General features: G+C 44.4%; 2 protein-coding genes across 2 annotated transcripts; one reads left to right on the top strand and one right to left on the bottom strand.

Annotated features, from left to right (window-relative positions):
* The first annotated feature begins 223 nt into the window (after positions 1–223).
* On the top strand, positions 224–5,662 carry LOC100832161 (conserved oligomeric Golgi complex subunit 4). Its single transcript, XM_003573007.4, has 2 exons — positions 224–2,002; positions 4,893–5,662. The coding sequence occupies exons 1-2, from the start codon at positions 359–361 to the stop codon at positions 5,520–5,522; spliced, it is 2,274 nt and encodes a 757-aa protein (XP_003573055.1). The 5' UTR covers positions 224–358; the 3' UTR covers positions 5,523–5,662.
* Positions 5,663–7,247: 1,585 nt separating this feature from the next.
* On the bottom strand, positions 7,248–10,673 carry LOC100829111 (eukaryotic translation initiation factor 4B3). Its single transcript, XM_003572998.4, has 2 exons — positions 9,327–10,673; positions 7,248–7,582 (listed from the first exon to the last, which is right to left on the bottom strand). Exons 1-2 carry the CDS (start codon positions 10,538–10,540, stop codon positions 7,546–7,548), a joined length of 1,251 nt encoding a protein of 416 aa, XP_003573046.1. The 5' UTR covers positions 10,541–10,673; the 3' UTR covers positions 7,248–7,545.
* Between the last annotated feature and the right edge of the window lie 4,310 nt (positions 10,674–14,983).

The following is a 14,983-nucleotide window of genomic DNA, read 5'->3' as shown; positions in this document are numbered from 1 at the left end:
TTAGGACACGGAGAAACTACTAGGGAACCAGTACAGTCATGCCGATCCTAGTTGCCGGAAGTGAGGTAAAATGTGAATTGGGAGAAAAATTGGTTCTCAACAGAAATGATGGAAAAATTTCTAGAGGGGCACTCATTCCGTTCCAGTTTTTTTTTTCCCTTGTGAATGAATACGGAGTATGTAAAAACTAAAAAGAGGAACTATCACATACAGAAACACACCTACTAGGCCAGTGGAGAAAACCGGTCCAAAGCAGCTGTCCATACCTTGGAAGGTCATCTCTCCGGCGCTGCAGCAACCCCGCGCTGCGCTAAGAGCCCCAGATCCGGCGCTGAGATCTCGCGGATCACCGGCGGCCATGGTTGTGCCTTATCCCTTGCCCACCCCACGCTCCCCTCGCCCCGACTCAGCGGACGCAACCGCTGACTCACCCCCGTCCCTCGATTTCGGCGACCACGCATCCCTCGCCACCCTCCGCGGCCTCACCGACGCAGGCGCCGCCACCCGCCTCCTCCACGAGTGCGTCGCCTACCAGCGCGCCCTCGACGCCCGCCTCGATGCGCTCCTCGCCCGACGCCCCGATCTCGACCGCGCCGCGGCTTCCCTCCTCCGCTCCGCCCCGCCGCTTCTCTCGCTCGCCGCGTCCGACGCCGCCGCGCTCAGGGAGTCTTCGTCGTCCACCGCAGCGCTAGCCGACGCACTCTCCTCCCGTGTCCGCCATCTCGATGCGGCGCACTCGCGCGCCGAATCCGCGCTGGCCCGCGCCGAGGCGGCGCTCGACCGCTCCCGCGCGCTCGATGCTGCGCGCCGAGCCCTGGCGGCCGACGACCTCACCGCCGCTGCCAGCGCAGCCCACGAATTTCTCGCCATCGATGCACGGTTCCCCACTGACGATGACCTCCGGCGCGACCTACTAGACATCAAGCGCCGAGTCGAGGGGCTTGCACGACGAAGGCTCGCTGCTGCAGTCGAGGCCCAGGACCACCCTGCCGTGCTGCGCCTTGTCCGCCTCTTCCCTCTCCTCGCCCTTGCGGACGAGGGTCTGCAGGTCTACGTTGCCTACCTCAAGAAGGTTGTTGCCCTCCGCGCCCGTGCCGACTTTGAGCACCTGGCCGAGCTAATCTCTGCAACCCAGCCTACCACGGAGCAGCCTGATTTTGTTGGCTGCCTCACCCGCCTCTTCAAGGATATTGTGCTTGCTGCTGAGGAGAATGATACGGTGCTTCGTGAGCTACGGGGTGAGGATGGTGTCGCCTATGCTATTATTGAGCTGCAAGAAGAGTGTGACTCAAGGGGCACCCAGATCCTGCGTCGTTATGCGGATTACCGAAAGCTTGCTCGTCTTTCATCCGATATAAACTCCTACACCAAGAACCTTCTTTCTGTTGTGGGTTCTGTGGCCAATGCTGCAGCTGGTAATGAAGGGCCGGACCCAAGGGAGGTTGAGCTTTATCTTGAGGAGATTCTTGCATTGACACAACTTGGTGAAGACTATACTGAGTTTATGGTGAACAAGATCCGTACATTGCGAGATGTCAAGCCTGAGCTTGGGCCGCAAGCAATGAAGGCCTTCCGTAATGGTAGCTTTAACAAAATGGAGAAGGATTTGACTGGGTTTTATGTGATCTTGGAGGAATTCTTCATGGTGGAAAATATAAGGAAGGCCATTCGGATTGACGAGCCAATGCTTGATGGTCTCACAACCTCAATGGTGGACGACGTATTCTTTCTACTTCAGAGCTGCTGTCGGCGGGCAGCATCCACTGCAAGCATAAACTCTGTACTTGCTGTGATTGGTGGGGCAACGAGCCTGCTGAGCAATGAGTACCAGGAAGCACTGCAGTGGAGAATGAGGGAGCCAAACTTGGGTGCAAAGCTCTTCCTAGGTGGTGTTGGAGTTCAGAAGACTGGGGAGGAGATTGCGACTGCGTTGAACAACATGGATGTGAGCTCAGAGTATGTGCTGAAGCTCCGTCATGAGATTGAAGAGCTCTGTGCAGAGGTGAGTTTACTTCTGTCTCCTTATATCTGTTTGTGTATGTTAAAGCTGGCATGCATATTGCAGTTAACCTTTGTATGCATCCACTCAAGATGAAATCGATAGGGTATGAATGCCTCTGCTGTCTGTTGTGAACTGAATATGTATAAACATGACCTGCAACACATCAGCATTCTATAGAAATTAGTTGGTAGTGTCATTATGTCTTGTATGACACCAACATAAACTATCAAGGGTTGTATTCACCTTCTTTTAATTGCAAACTTCTCAGTAATCTCCAGTTTAGCTACTGTCTTGTAAATTGGTTTACTCAACAAGATCAATGTTTTCTTCCAATTGTCATGTGGGGCAGGACCTACAATCGTAGGACCCAGCCTTGCAGCAGCGGCCAGACCAACTCCTTGAGGAGGCTAGTGACATGGTTATCTATCCATCATAGAGTTATGGTTATCTATCTATCTTAGGAAGTTATAGTTTGATTTGATCTCTTACAGATATTAGTAGTTTCCATGATCCTCAAGGTTAGCTGGCTATATAATGTCTGGCCCTCTGATCCTCAAGTTGGTTGTAAGCCGGCTATATACTGCTGACCGGTGCCAGCGCCTTACCCTCACGGCAGGAGGGAAGTGAGGTCCAAGACTTTGCCCTCCTGTTGAGCACCCCTACAACCTAAGATCCAATCCTGGCCCACTTAGCTATCTAGGATGGGAGACCAATCCTCTATGATACAATCACCGCTATAGTCACTAAATTTTTATCTTGTTCATAATACATATATACTGGGAAAGTGATGGTTATTTCCTATTTTCCTGCACCTTCCACTTGCCATTGTAATATTTCAATCCATGTGTTTGATCAAAATGTCAAGTGATCTTGTCTAGCTAGCTAAGGTGAGCAACAAGCAGCCTGGCTTAGCAATATCAGTACTTCAGTGCCAGCCAATCGTATCATGTGCATACTGTTACAATCCTTAACCTTGCGCACGATGCTGCCATGGAGGCCCTCCACTGAAATTATAAGCATCCTGCCTACATCGAAACAGCTTAAATGAATCATGTTTGCTGTCAGAAAGATATTGTAAAGGAAATAGCATTGTCAATTGAATTAGTTGTCGTAAAGGTCTATCTGACCTGCATCTTCATTGTTTGCATGGTTAAGGCGGACAATTGTCGTAACATCATGGTTTAAAACACATCCTTGGAGTGTCGCTCAGGTAACTTGCAAATGTACGAAGCCCCTCTGGACTAAGGTGTTGCCTTCTCCTTGCACCTGCTCATGTGGCATCCACTTCAAGGACAAGGTGTTACTAGAGCGTTCTTATGGCAAGTGACATGATGAACTGGGCTGGGGTGAACGCCTTAGGAGCAGCCCGTGAACCAGGCAGTTTGGGCCGGGCTGGAACCAGAAAAACTTTTTGTGCCATCTCGTTGTTAAGTAGGGCCTAGCAGGGCAGGAGAGAAGAGAGAGAGGGAGACAGCCCTAGGCAGCGGTGTGTCCTCCCCGAGCTCTGGTGACTACCACTACTTCCATCCTAATCCAGGCACAACGGGAAAGTGAGGCCTCCCCTCCTCTCTCTTCCCCCCTCTTTTCTTCTCTCTTTCTTGCTCTGTTTCTTTCACCCTCTGCTCCGCTGCCAACGATTGCCAACCAGAGGATGCTTTCTCCTCTGTTTCTCTCCCCCTCTGCTCTGTTGACAACGTAAAATCGATAATTTTAGTGGCTGGCTGCTAGTGTCATCCTCTGGCTTTGTGTATTGTTAATGATACATTTAGTGATCTGATTTGCTGCTATACTAGTTTATGATGTGTCTATGAAGTCACCTGAACACGTGCGTTAAGTGCTTGAGAGTTGTGACGGGGGTGAGTCGCCTTGCCCTACCCCTTTTTAAAACCATGTTGGAGATTGAATTATGTGCGCCCTGCATTTGATTATATCAATTATCATTGATAAACCCCATACATCACTAAAATGGTGATCCCTAGTGTCTTCTACCCTATAGGCGGCCAAATATGTAGGACCTAACCAATATGAAGATGATTAGAACAAACTATTGTAAACGATGTTGATTCATTAGGTCTATGCTTACATGAAAACTAAGAAGTTCGGAACTACAAGCGGATTTCAGATGCAGTATTGTCAGAAGTTTAAGCTGTCAACATAGTTAGCACAAATAGAAGGCTAGGAAAATGAAATTTAGGAACATAAAGAATTGAAGAGCAAGATCACAATAATATGATGACACTACTGTAAAACATGTTACATACATCACTAAAATGGTGTTCCCAGTCTATTGACAATTTAATGAAAATGGATTATGGAATATGAATGGCAGATTTTGTGCTGTTTTCCCTATGACATGTTTTTGTTTGGAACCAAAGGCAGGAGCTCTGCCGTTTATTAGAGAAGAAAGAGTTTACTAACAAACTTGCACACAGCAAATCGAGAACAAAACCCTAAGGACATCTTTATATTTGGGGTTTACCGATGGTGCTTGTGGTCAGCCCATCACTCCTGAAACATGGTGTGCTTGTTGACTTGAATAACAAGTGTAGATCATGTGGTTTACTATCAATGAATGTGACTACAGAAGAAAAACTTGCGCATTTTAAATACGTCCACATTGCAAATTGGCATGATGAGAACATCTTGTTTGCAAAAATCTTATATATTTTGTCCTGTTATGCATGCAATCAAACTTCCAAAACTTTGACCATCAATATAAGTAGAAGTATTATGAGATTATCGCATGGAGGTCATCTGAAGTTCTTCCATACCATTACATATCAAATTTTCAATATACATTATAGTATTTGTGGATTGGTTATTTATTTACAATGTGGTATTATGGTCATGTTTCACAGCTAATGCTCTGACTTCTGTGTTTTGTCATTAGATATTCCATGCTCCTGCTGACCGAGAGAAGATCAAGTCCTGTTTATCAGAGCTAGGAGAGATCAGTGCTTCCTTCAAGAAGATCCTTTATTCTGGACTGGAGCATTTAGTGGCATCTGTGGCTCCCCGCATTCGTCCTGTCCTTGACACTGTTGCCACAGTTAGCTATGAGCTGGATGATGCCGAATATGGGGAAAATGAGGTGAATGACCCATGGGTGCAGAAACTTCTCCTTGCAGTTGACACTAATGTGGTATGGCTCCAGCCATTGATGACATCGAACAACTATGATTCCTTTATTCACTTGATCATCGACTTTATTGTCAAGAGGCTTGAGGTGATCATGATGCAGAAGAAGTTCAGCCAGCTCGGGGGCTTGCAGCTCGACAAGGAGGTTCGTTCTCTAATTAATCATTTCTCAGAGATGTCCCAGAAACCAGTCCGAGACAAGTTCTCAAGGATTTCTCAGATGTCAACTATTCTGAACTTCGAGCGAGTATCTGAGATACTGGATTTCTGGGGTGACAATGCTGGGCATCTGACATGGCTGTTAACGCCTGCTGAGGTGAGAAGGGTTTTAGGGCTTAGGATTGACTTCAGGCCTGAGGCAATTTCTGCTTTGAGACTGTAAATTGCGTGTTTAAATGTATTTGATACTTTTTAACGTGATATATATCATAAACTTTTACTCTTTTACTTTTTTTCCTCAATTGCTGTCATGGACATGCTCCGAGCTATTTTTCCTCAATTGCTGTCAAATTTATTGTATGCTTGTCTCATTTGCCCTTGATTTGGTTTTAAATACTAGTACCTGTGGATCCAATGCTGCAGTTAGTCCATGGTTTTTATTCCGACCCCTTTCACGTTAGAGCTTAATGCGTCACTCCAAAAGCGAAAAGGGACAGATGAATGGGCTAAAAGAGTAAGACTAGTTTCAACTGTATGGCGGTGTTTGCGTTCAGCGGCTCCATGTGTACGTGGGCACGAGACACGATGAAGAATGCCAAGTTTCTGAAAAAAGAATACAGATTGAACATGAAGAATCTTGTGATTGAGGAGACGTTCAACGTGAGTCTGGAACTGGATGAAAACATGGAAAACATCAGATTTGCGCTTAAGTAAATAGAGCCAGGTGAACGACCATAAGCATCAATGAAACTGAAATAATACAAATACAAAGACCGTAGAGAATACGGCCGGTTATGCACTGAATACAAATACAAACTCTAACAGTGTATATCCCATTGAAGAGGCAGAAGATATGTACATAGATGTAGAAAGGGTTTTCCAAAGAAGATTAGCTTTTACTTGCTATTTTTGACATGTGATACCATGGTTGTATCGTATCGTTGTATACATTTATTCACCAGCTCTGTCTATATATTAAAAAGTATGCATCTCAGGGTACAATGGAGCAAAAGAGGCCAACTGGAACTGATTTGGTAAGATGGGCAATTTGTAGATTTAAGATGGGTGTTTCTTTCCAATATCCATAGTGTTGGTGCCAACATAAATTCCCTTAGGACAAGTTTAGTTAAAAAAGAAAAACGACGTCTCAACATTACCGCTTAGTTATTCCTTTGGTTTAGCGATGTCTCCTCATTTACGCTGCAGGTTGACCCAAATTGGGCTACATTTAAGATATTATTGCTTGAATTTAACTAGCGCTTGCCAAATTTTGTTCACCTCTCTTGGCAGTAAAGTTCCCTTCGTATAGGTACTTCTGTGATATAATATGAAGCGAAACAAAGGCTCGCGGTGCTAATGTTTACTTTCTTCTCCTGATCATCTAATATACCCAATGATATGAATATCGCGAATAAATCCATTGCGATCCCCATAAAAGGAGTAGTCCCCCGACCTGGAGCTACTTTCCCATATTCTGAATTCAAGGGTTCCAATAAACTATCTGCACCAGTTCGTTTTGGTTTAGGTTTAGAACTATTTTCAACGGTTTGCAAAGCCATAATTCGTTTTAATCGTTGGTGTTGACTTTGTATACTATTCCATTATAGTTGTAAATACACAATCTTATTGTGGATCCATTGTAATGTTTAAATTCTATAAAAATGGAAACAGCAATGATACACGTCAGATAGACTAATTAACACCCCAGGAGGCGCGCATGGCACGCCCCAGCCACCAGTTTTTTTTAAAGTATAGTAGCTACAGCCTACAGCACAAAGCTGTCCAAGAGGCTCTGCAATATATTATGTGCATAAACTCTGCAATATATTATGTGCATGATTTTGCATGTATACACAATCAAGTAGCATCAAAACAACAGTTCGGAAATACCTGTGATGCAGGGACATGCTACATCCTCAAATGCCAATAGTGCAACAATCCAAAAATATCCTATGGAAATGAATGCTATACCAAAACAATAATAACGAAAAGTATTTCTTCTGGATATCAAGTCAACATAGCATGACTAAGAATACTATAACCAACTAACACAATTACCAGATCAAAATTCTCGACACCATATTAAGGTAACCAGTTGCTAAAACGGTAAAAAAGAAACAGACAAAAATTTACTCGGTGTTACAACTGTTGCCGCACACAAGTAGCAAACATAACAAGGCTAATATATTTAGTAGACCCTCAGATTCCAAAGTGTCTTCACTCTTCAGAACATGCACGGCCATAAATTAATTTGCAGGCGCACTCTCTTCAACTGTCTCTGATCTGCATTTGCAAAACCAATCTTTGGTCCATTAGAGATTGATATTAGCAACAAAAAAAAGGCATACAGGAAGAAAAATTTAAGCTTCCAGTAGTTTTGCTATCATAAAATGATAAGAGTTCGTAGCAACTACATCAAGGTAAAGGACATAAGACAAAAGAATATGGTTCCACTGTAACGAAAACCAATCAATTTATATTACCCAAAATTTGCCACCTGACAGAAATATATAAATGTTCAATCGAGAAAAAACAACAGCCATCAAACAAACAATATGACGCCACACCGTAACACAGAAGTATATTACCAAGTGACCATATATCATCATTCAAATTATACTGATCATGTACATTTCGATCTGTTTGGTCAAGAAGAAGCATGAGACCTAATTTAACTAGGGATAGTAAGGTATCATTTGGTTCATGGGGTTACAAAGGGTGGTAACGTGAGTAAAAGACCTTTTATTCACATGTACAGTTGATGGGGATATGAAATCGATCACATTTTGGAATGAGAATTGTGCTTTTCTGGCTTAAAGAATGAGAATTGGACATGTTGGAATCCATCTACAGCCTAGGATCATCTCATGTTTCCCTATCACATGCCCAGTTCTTACAAACAAGGGAATTGTACTTAACACATACTGGTCCAAAACCAAGCTCAACATTACCCATGTTTGCTAAACCTTAATCTCAGTTTTCATTCAAAACAACACAAAGAAAGAAAAAGATATCGCCATGCAAACATCATTACGGTGTTGTGATGCAATACCATGCCGAATAGTAAAACATGAATACTAAAATTTGAGTGGCTAAAGACAAAATTGAAGATTTGCGACTAAATTTGTTGTAATAGAGGATTTGCCCTTAAAGTCATTTACAAAACGCTATTACCATTGTACTAAAATACTCCACCCCGCAAATTGTTCATTTTCAAACAGGACAGTGACCCTATCTGTGATCATGGCTTACTGAACCTTGTAATGTTTTTCTAGTTCAGCACAAGAATTGTGCCAGTATGAGCCTACGTTATCCGACAAAGCATGCATGCACTGTGCACTCTGGTTAGATCTTGTTGGATAAGATATCCCTACCATCACAACCATTCACTACTCAGAAGTCACAACTGTAAATTATAAAAACAACGGAAGCAATCATTTAACGAATCGCCACTTGGCCAGAGATTAGAAGGTGGCTTCATAACAAAAAGAAAGAGGCAACATGAGGCGTTCTCCTGGTGGCCTTAAACAACAGAACTCGTGATGGTCACCTCCTATGACAGAAAACCGAAGGAGTGTGAGGTTGATGGCTTAATTGGCTTCGTAATTGGCTGTCTGGCTGCAGCAGCAAATTAGTGAAGAGCAGTAAACAAAACGTAACTAGTATAATTCCTTCTAATATCACATATAAGAACGCAGGGTTTATGCTGAGCAGTGTGTTAAGGATTCATATATTTCAACATCCTATAAGCTGAGCCGCACAATCTCCCCAGTAGAACATTTAATGCAACTACCAATCGAACATCACCAGGTTCAACCATGATATTTTGACATTCCAGCTATAAATCTAAATTGTAGTTAAGCCAGCACAGACCACCTAACAAGATCAAACAATTTAACACTAAGAAAAAAACATGCAACATAAAAATAAAACAAAGCTATGATATGATCAGCCATGGCAAGTCATGCAAGAGATGTTGTAACATTCAATAAAATCATGTTCAGAGGTATGAGATTAGTTATCAGACCCTTGTTCAGATTCTCTTGCTGCCTCAACTGCAGCAGGCTTCTTCCAAACGCCCTGGTCGCGGCTCTCTGACACTTCACCGTTCCCATTCTCCTCTCCTGGGACTGGGGAACCCCTCCTCCCAGAGGACCTCTTCTCAGATGGTGCCTCACGCACCTTCATTGCCTCAAGCTTCTCATCAATCTTCCTCCAATCTTCCCCCTTGGCAGCAAGCACTTCCTCACGTGGACGGGCTGCCCCAAAAGGATTTGAAGTCCTAACTTTGGGTTGAATAACTAGCTTCTCCTCTTTATCCTCCTCCTTCACCAAGCTCTCCCCTTTGGCAGCAAGAACTTCCTCGCGTGGGCGAGCTGCCCCAAACGGGTTGGAAGACTTGCTTTTCGGCTGCAAGTCTCCCTTCTCTTCCTCTTTATCCACATCCTTCTCTCCATCACTTACAATGGCAACCGGTAAAGTCCGCTTCTGCAAAACAAGACGTGGCCGGGCACCGCCGCTCCCATCACCACTGCTCACCTCCACTCTCCTCCTTCCCCAAGAATCAGCGTCTTGACCACCGTCCCTATTGAAACCCCAAACAGAACCACCCCTACGGCCATCGGAAGGGGCCGGAGGGGGCGCAGAGTAGCTCTTGCTGGAGACCCAGCTGGCGGAATCGTCAGCGCGCCCCTGCGATTCGCTCCCGAACGCACTGCTACGCTCCCTCCGCTCCATGGGCATGGAGGGCGCAGTCTTCTTGGTGGACGCCCAGTCGTCAACATCATCAGCACGGGACGACATCGAGTCCCCACCAAAGCCTCCCATCCGTTCCCTCCTCTCCATGGGCTTCTTGACGCCCCAATCATCCGCCTCGTCGGCGCGCGACGGGCCGTAGTCCTCCGAGGCAGATCCGCCGCGCCGGGGCTCGTCGCGGGTCATGTTGCCCCAGCGCGCCCCGCCGAGCTCCTCCTCGGTGCGCTCGCGGGGGCCGGTGGGGAGGCTGAGCAGCATGTCGGGGGTGGGCCCGCGGGTGGAGGAAGGGACGAACTTGGCGCTGTTGAAAGTCGCGAGGGAGACGGGCTGCGCCTTCTTCTTCTTGGGGACCTTGGTGGTGGCGGCGGTGGCGAGGTCGGGGAAGTCGGAGGCGGGGGCGGGCGGCGGCGGCGGGGGGAGGTCGTCCTGCTCCTCGGCGGCGAGGGCCCATGAACCGGGCTTGGCCCAGGCGGAGGCGACGGCCATGTTGTCCGTCGGGGGTGTCTGCGGCGCGCTCTGGTTGTTGGTGGATGCGTTGGTGATTTGGGGATTCTTGGATGAGAGGCCGGTGGAGGCGTGGGGAGGTTAGGGTTTTATCGTGGTCGACTCGTGGGCTGTGGAATCCGGAAAGGAGAGAGGCCCGGCCGACGGCTCCAACGGACGACGGAGACTCCGCTTCGGTTTCCCCTCCAATTTTTATTCTTTCTTCTTTCTACGCAAAAGGTTCCATATGCTAACCCACGGCAATGTATTCGTTGATTAAGTTATTATCTGAAAAAACGAAATTATATTCATTCAGTTACATATTTTCTTACATTTCAAAATAATCCCAAATATCCTCGTATTTGTGAAAAATAGGGTAGCTGATGGTTCGGGGTTTCGAGTTTCGACATAATATGACGTCTACCATAAACATGGACAAACAGTGGATGGTGTAAGGCATGTCAATTTTTTTAATACTCCCTCCGGCTAGAATTACTTGTCGCGGATTTAGTATAAAGTAATTCCGGCCAGAGGGATTATTGTTGTTCACTTTGTGAAAAAAAAATGACTTTGTGTCGTCTTTGCTTAGGCATGCCCTCCCACTTGCTCTCCTCCCACACTAGAAAACTGGCATTTCCGTTGCTAATATAAATTTAGAAATGTATACATTCAGGTAGAAAAATTAATTCGAGAACATCCTAAAATAGGACAAACCAACCTTAACATCAAACGATTTAAGCAATAAGCCACCAATTGTATCATGTTTTACGGTCAGATTGGGGTTGATTTTGTGCTATGTTGAACCTACTTTACAATCGGTCGTAGACATATACATACAAAAATAGAAGGAAAAAATTGGTTAATCCAACAGAAAACAGGCAAAAGGTAGTTGAAAATGCTAAATTATCATAATCCACCTCGGTGACAAACTAAATTTCGTGAGTTTAGGAAAAGAGGTCACAAATTATATCATCTCTTTGTAAATTATATGTGTGGGGGATGTTTTGCTCTAGATTGGTTCCGGTTGTACCAAAAAGTATGCAATTAGTTCGTAATCATCATGCACATGCATCACATATCATTGTCACAAAGGGGTGGCATGAAAAGTTTATATAAACTCGTGACAAAAATACTCACTGTGCTAATTGGTGGTTATGATCCTTTGTCATTGCAGATGTAATGAAATTGAAAACAAAATAACCAACTTCCTATGAATGCATTGTGATCTTGGACCTCAAAATTAAAATAAATCATATGTCTTGCTTTTCAAAACCAACTCAACTATCTTGGTTTTCTTGGAAGTGATGTTTACTCCTGAGGTCGTGTATGAAGTTGTTATTGGGACCGCAAGTGTACAGGCTTGTAGACAGAAGCAAGTTTCCCCACAAGTTGGTAACTCAAGGTTATCAGCTTACCCGAGTTGTCTTCTTCCCCGATGCCTCGCCTCTCATCGTTTCTTTCTAGAAAAGTTTGTTCTTGGCCTAGTGTCATTTTTGGCCGCCTGCTTCCCTTTTCCTTCGCCAGCGGCGTAGGTCGGAACAGAGGGGAAGAGACGTATGTGTTAGTTTTGTTGTATTTACTAAAATAGGGTAATCGATGTTCTATTTGCTAAAAATAGGGTAATCGATGGTTTAAGTTTCGAGTTTCTACATAACATTGACGAACAGTGGATTGTGTAAGGCATGTTGATTTTTTACTATGTCTGTTCACTTCGTGAAAAAATGACTTTGTGTTGTCTTTACTTAGCCATGCCCTCCCACTTGCTCTCCTTCCTGCACTAAAAAATGCACATGCACTGCTAATATAAATATGATATGGACATGGCTACCATGGATACGACCATTAGAACCCTAATTGTTGGAGTATTCAATAACAAGTATAATTAGGTGAAATCAATTATTAAATGTGTTCAATATATTACTTGCAAAGAGGCAGAGCTATTATCTTGTATGATCTTATTATGTAGGCATCTTATTGAACACTACAAGTCCAAAGTGAAGATAAAGTGTGATAGCCTGCAAAGGAAGATGCAAAGTGAAGCCTTTCAAGTGTACTTTTCAACAAGTCAAACGAAGCACAATTCGGAGGTTGATAGAGAAAGATATGTCGAACCCAAGTTGAATCCGATTCAGGTCCGAGCTGTGAGGAGACCCGAATTTGTTTTAATCACCCAGGCCGCATCCCGAGTCCAAATCAAGCAAACAAGTACTTGTTGGAAAGATAATTTCGAGACCTTTCCAAAGGCTCTGGCCCCACTAGGAGATTCGATGCAAGCTTACCGTGGCGGACAAAAAAAGCTGGCGGCTCTGTTTTTATCTTTCGAAAGGAGTTGTAGTTTGTTAGAAAAATTAGAGATAGACTTGGATTTCGGCCTCCTCCTCAAGGTGGACGAAAATACCTCTCCCTACTCCTTTACATACTCCATGTGTTCCCCTATGGAGCTTTGGGTTTTGTTTAGTTAAAAGTTAGCCATCGCTACTACTTCGTGTAATCGCGTGTGTCGGTTAGACCACCTGCTTTACCGCTTTCGGAACCCCAACTTATCATCTCGTTGAGACATTGGTTTGATATAGTATACTCGCAATTTCAGATTGCATATGCTAATTATCTTGTTCTTTGATTGCGTGTAGGAACAAAGACCTTTGTGGTCATGTTGATCGTGCCCCCGCGTGATCAATAACCCTCTAAAGTTGGTGTATCGATTGCTAAGGCGCAGCCTTCCAGGCCGTACTCGGATCGTCAACGTCACCTCCTACCCAAATCGAGAGTAACCAATCTCATCGAAAGATCGGGCCACCCAAAGCCATATCAAAATTTGGAAATGTATACATTCAAGTAGAAAAAATAATTCGAGAGTACCGTCAAATATGACAAACCAGTCTTAACATGAAATGGGTTTAAGAAATAAACCACCAATTATATCATCGCTTAGGCTCAGTTTGGAGTTGCTGACTTGGGTTGTGCTAAACTTTTTATAATTTGTTGTGCAAAAAATACAAATAAACAAAAAAGTTGGTTAGCCAAATGGAAAAATAGGCCAAAGCCACATTGACATGGGTGTCACCCACTGGGTCCTCATCTTTGGTATACCCGTTGTGGCTCAGCAGGAAGCCCACTTGAAGGCCACCGTGGTCCATGAAGTATGAGTACCTGGAATTGCGGCTCAAGATAAGGAAGACAATATAGGGTTTCCTTATTCTGTTGTAACCAATCCGGACTCCACGCCGAAGAACTAGGCTCATATATATAAAGGACTAGGAAGGGGAGCCGAGGAGGACAAGCCATCTCATGCACACTCACCAGATCCGATTTGCGCACCATAACCTCATCGGCATCCTTGTAATCCTCCGTCAATACAAACAGCAAAAGCAGGAGTATGGGTATTACCTTCCGAGGGCTCCGAACATGGGTAAATCGTGCCCCCTCTCCTTTTTAGTCGACGGAATCACCGGTACATACTCCTGTTCTCATAAAACATAAGTCCCTTAACTTTAGCATTGCCGAGATCAGGTCTCGTCACATATGTCATCTTTTTGTAAATTATATGTTTCCTTGTGCACTTAAGAAATACAATGTGATGGATGTTTTGTTCTAGATTGGTTCCTTCTCATTGTACAAAAAAATGACCTTAGTTCAGAAACATCATGCATATGCATCACATATCATTGTCATAAGGGGTGACATGAAAAAGTTTTAAACTCGTGACAAAAAAAACTCACCTTGCTAATTGGTGGTTCTTATCCTTCCTAACTGCAGTTCTGAATGAAATTGAAAACAAAATAACCAACTGATGAATGCATTTGTTACCTTGGACTTAAAAATAAATAAACTATAGGTCTTACTTTTCACGACTACTCAAGTACTCAACTATCTTGGCTTTTGTTGGAAGTGATGTATGAAGATTTTGTTGGGACCACAAACTTAGAGGCTTGTAGACGGGAACGAGTTTCCCCTCAATCAGCAATTCAAGGTTACAAGTTGACTCGAGTTGTCCCTCATATGCCTCATGTCCCATCGTTTCTCTGCAGAAAGTTTGATGCTTCGCATAGTGTCGTTTTGGTCGCCTGCCTCCCTTCTCCTTTGCATGCGACACCGATCAGAATGGAGGGGGGAGAGGTATAGGCGAGTTTTGTTTATAGTTAGTTGCCTTGTTCTTGACATCATGGCAGTTATTCTCTTTGGAGTTGCTTCGAGCCTGGACACTCTATCTCTTCCTCGAATCCCTTCACTCCTCCGTCTATAAGCTTAGACAAGAGATGCCACGTCCTTTTCTAGCTGGCTCCAAGAGATTCTCCTCTGATATTTTTCTCCCCCATTTTCCCTCCCTCTTGTGGCCTTGGATCTCGTTGGATGCTGAGAGCCTGCAAAATGAGGAGATGGCCTTGGATCTGAGCCCCCCTTCCTTTATACCATTTTCTAACAAATTATGCTCGAGAACTTCAAAGT

Source organism: Brachypodium distachyon, chromosome 3 (assembly GCF_000005505.3).
Source record: "Brachypodium distachyon strain Bd21 chromosome 3, Brachypodium_distachyon_v3.0, whole genome shotgun sequence".
NCBI lineage: Eukaryota > Viridiplantae > Streptophyta > Magnoliopsida > Poales > Poaceae > Brachypodium > Brachypodium distachyon.
The sequence above is the reverse complement of the archived record's forward strand: the minus strand, read 5'-3'. Positions and strand labels throughout refer to the sequence as shown.

Bases quoted from the DNA above. Each gene is read 5' to 3' on its own strand.
- LOC100829111 (XM_003572998.4), bottom strand. From the start codon at position 10,540: ATGGCCGTCGCCTCCGCCTGGGCCAAGCCCGGTTCATGGGCCCTCGCC. The intron at 7,583-9,326 runs GTCTGATAACTA...TTGCAAATGCAG, and splicing joins GCAAGAGAATCTGAACAAGG to ATCAGAGACAGTTGAAGAGA.
- LOC100832161 (XM_003573007.4), top strand. From the start codon at position 359: ATGGTTGTGCCTTATCCCTTGCCCACCCCACGCTCCCCTCGCCCCGAC. The intron at 2,003-4,892 runs GTGAGTTTACTT...TTTTGTCATTAG, and splicing joins TTGAAGAGCTCTGTGCAGAG to ATATTCCATGCTCCTGCTGA.